The sequence below is a fragment of the Oculina patagonica genome, unplaced genomic scaffold (genome assembly GCF_052425735.1).
Source record: "Oculina patagonica isolate OP01 unplaced genomic scaffold, crgOcupat unplaced1164, whole genome shotgun sequence".
Taxonomy (NCBI): domain Eukaryota; kingdom Metazoa; phylum Cnidaria; class Anthozoa; order Scleractinia; family Oculinidae; genus Oculina; species Oculina patagonica.
In genome coordinates, this window is record NW_027557155.1 from 2,238 (window position 1) to 5,562 (window position 3,325).

Below are 3,325 nucleotides of genomic sequence, written 5' to 3' on the forward strand. Positions count from 1 at the left end.
TAAGGCCTTGTAACTGACGACTTGTGTGAAAACCTGGAATCTTGCTCTGAAGTTGACAGGCGCACAGTTTCACCGGAGTTTCGCGAGATGGTAATTCTTCCGAAAAAAATGGCAAAGATGTCCCCTTCCTTAAAAAAACAGCTGTTACAAATCAAGGTGAGCAGACGATTTGTTCCGAAATTTGTTCCCGCAAAATACATTTTAACTATGGCAATGAAAAGATAGTTTAGAAGGCATTAGCAATGTTTGATTAAAGAGTTTGTTGGAATAACGTATTTACGAAACTGATCCCTGTTTATAAACGAATGACAACCAATACATCTCTTGTAACATGTACGTAAGAAGGTTATTTTTCTTATTGCATCAAAAATATTGCAAATATTTGAACTATCCTGATAAAGAATACCACATGGAGTTCATCGATACAAAGCAGTCAGTTAGATATTTCATACCACTGCACGATGAAATGACTCCTCGTTAATCACCACTGCCTTGACCCTCTCCGCATGGCTATATTTTTTTACAGCATCATCAACCGTCGAAATGATACCCTTTCTTTTTACTGAGCACGCGGAGTTGAACATTTATACAGTGGGCATGCGCTTTTGGATGGCGTGGATTTTACGACATCAGGTAGTCAGTGTTTCGATCCCAGAGCCCTCCGTATCACCGACCACGTGACAAATAAAACAGAGGCTTCGCTGCGGAAACGAGAATAAATCGCGGACATGTGCAGTGTGACCGTTACATTCAATTTTTTTGAAACGTAAAATGTGTTATTTTTAAATACATACTTGTAGCAAAATTATTCAAAAATGGTAAAGGGAAAATGAGACTATTTGTTTAGCACTCAGTTGATGTCGTGAGATCAGACAATAGCGAGACACCTCATGACATATTTATACCACGTAACACTCAGTTCATTTTGTGGATACTAAACAGCACTGGCAGTTAGCCTAACTAGCACTGCGGTTAGCCTGAATAGCACTCCAGTTAGCCTTCTTTAGTTTGGGTTGTTTGCGGTAAGCTTTTACAATAGGGTTAGGATTTTTATGTAAAAAAAATCAGGATTCTAGCAGCTGGTCGTCGGTGGCTTAGTGGATATCATTCCCGCCCGGCATGCCGGCGACCCGGGTTCGAATCCTCTTGGTCTCAACTTTTCTTAACTTAAAAAAAAGGTTAAGTGTGATCTGTACCTCGTGTATGAAAATATTAAGAAGTCTCACGACATGAACTGAGTGCGGAATAGTCACTCCCAATGGAATATAGAGTTAGCACGATAAAAATGGTTTTCTCTTTGGCTGATGGTAAAGGAGTGATGGCGCCTTTATGAACTTTCCAATATAAACACAACTTTTAGTCTGATTGGGTCACGTGGCCGTAAGAGAAGAGTGGCATTGAGCTCTAGTTTATCAGTAGTATCCACTCCTCTCTCAAACTTGAATCTCTGTAAGATTTTGACGAGCGCCATTTTGATCTCCAGAAGGGCCAGCCGCATGCCGATACACTGACGAGGTCCCAGGCTGAAAGGCATGTACGAGAAGGATGGGCGCTTCTTGGCCTCACTCTGAAGAAAGCGGTCTGGGTCAAACTTCTCTGGCTTCAATAGAGGAAACATAGAGACATTAATAATGGGAATTCGAAAGCAATCAAGCGTCCCTTTAAAAGATGCTGTGACATGACCTCATTAAAAACATGTAACTCAGTCGCACAAGTGATTGCCGGGTCGTCTGAGAAGAGCACGGCAAAACAGAAGTGCACATCCCCTTATAAAATGTATCAGTGGTTGCTGGAAGTTAGGCAGAGATGAGTGACGCAGAGGCAAAATGGTTAGTATGTTTGACTTCGGATCGAGTGGTGCAGATCCACTCGTTAGGGCTGTCCAAATTTGTCAAATAATACTGGCATAATTTTGATATAGTAGTGAGGCAGAGGAAACGAGTGTTATGCTGGTATAGCAAACGTAGTACAATGTTTCTTTTGTGTTCTAGAAAAAAGTTCAAAATAAAACGTTTTAATAGAAAAGGATCGGACTTCCCACACACCAGCCTCGGTAGTACCAGAATTTAGACCAGTTGCTAAAACGTGATAACAGCAACAATTTTAAAGAACTTATATGTTATTCAAAAAGATATTTTACAGCGTTTTATTTATCGGAAAAATAGACAATTCAACGCAATCTCCGATTCTCACAGAGGGCATAAGCAACTTATGAAGTATAAGTATGAAATAGTAATGCTATTAAACATAAATAAAAGTTACATTTTTATTATTTGCGTTACCTCAGGCCAGAAATCGGGATCGCGGTGAACAGCATACGAAGGAATATTAACAGTGACACCAGCCGGAAATGCCACGCCTTTGATAACACAAGACTCGTTGCACTCACGAACGTTCACGAATCCAATCGGAATAAGCCGAAGGACTTCGGAAATCACTCGGTCAAGGTACTCGAGACTGTTAACAAAGTCGAAGGTTGGAGCATCTTCGCGTGTTCTGGTGGCATCTTCAATTTCTCGCCGCAGCTTTGCTTGTATCTCCGGATGACGAGCGAGGTAATAGACAGTAAATGCCAGAGTTGAACCAGTTGTTTCGAAGCCAGCTGCCAGAATTACTACAGTCTGTGCGATGATTTCTTCATCTGTCAATTTCTGGATTCCGTTGGCGCCCTCCTCGCTCGCCTCGAGCATAAGCTGAAACAGGTCTCTTCTTCCAGAGGGTGATTTCTTCCTGATTTCCAGCACATTTCGTGCGAGTTTCTCAAAGTAAGGTAAATGTTGGATGGGATTGAGGTTGAAGAGTTTTTTCACTTGTGGCCAAAAAGGAAACATGGACAGGGCCCGGATGTAAAGCGGCACGTCGAAGAGAGTCAAAACCTTTTGCATCAGGTCCGGGTCAGGGTTGGTTTGCATTTCTGCCTCCAGACCAAATGCTGAACGCATAATCACATCAAAGGAGAAGAGAGCAAAAAGTCGTGTAACATCAACACTGCTATCTGCAAGACAATAACATAATATGCTGCATCTTACTGAATTAGTTCGAAAGCCGCTGCTATGCCCCTTTTCTTACAATTAAGTGGTATGTTTGCAGCTGCTGCACGATGTAGGAAATCATGTTCAGAAAGCCGGTAGCTGACCTTTTCGTTTATCTCGTGTATCCAAATCCGCCAAACAGATTGTTTTAAAGGGTAGCTCATTCCAAAATGGCACTTTTTGTTTATGCCAACGAAAAGGTTATACAAAGATATGTTATTCACAAAAATTTCCGCTTCCAAAGATTATCAAACCCTATGAAATCCTTGTCTGAAGTAGTCCAAAAACCGGCC

At 41.5% G+C, this 3,325-nt stretch overlaps 1 protein-coding gene across 1 annotated transcript; it reads right to left on the minus strand.

Annotated features, from left to right (window-relative positions):
• Positions 1 to 271: 271 nt before the first annotated feature.
• LOC144639661 (cytochrome P450 3A19-like) lies at positions 272 to 3,053 on the minus strand. The gene is made up of 2 exons (XM_078498944.1): positions 2,283 to 3,053; positions 272 to 1,600 (listed from the first exon to the last, which is right to left on the minus strand). The coding sequence occupies exons 1-2, from the start codon at positions 2,940 to 2,942 to the stop codon at positions 1,328 to 1,330; spliced, it is 933 nt and encodes a 310-aa protein (XP_078355070.1). The 5' UTR covers positions 2,943 to 3,053; the 3' UTR covers positions 272 to 1,327.
• Between the last annotated feature and the right edge of the window lie 272 nt (positions 3,054 to 3,325).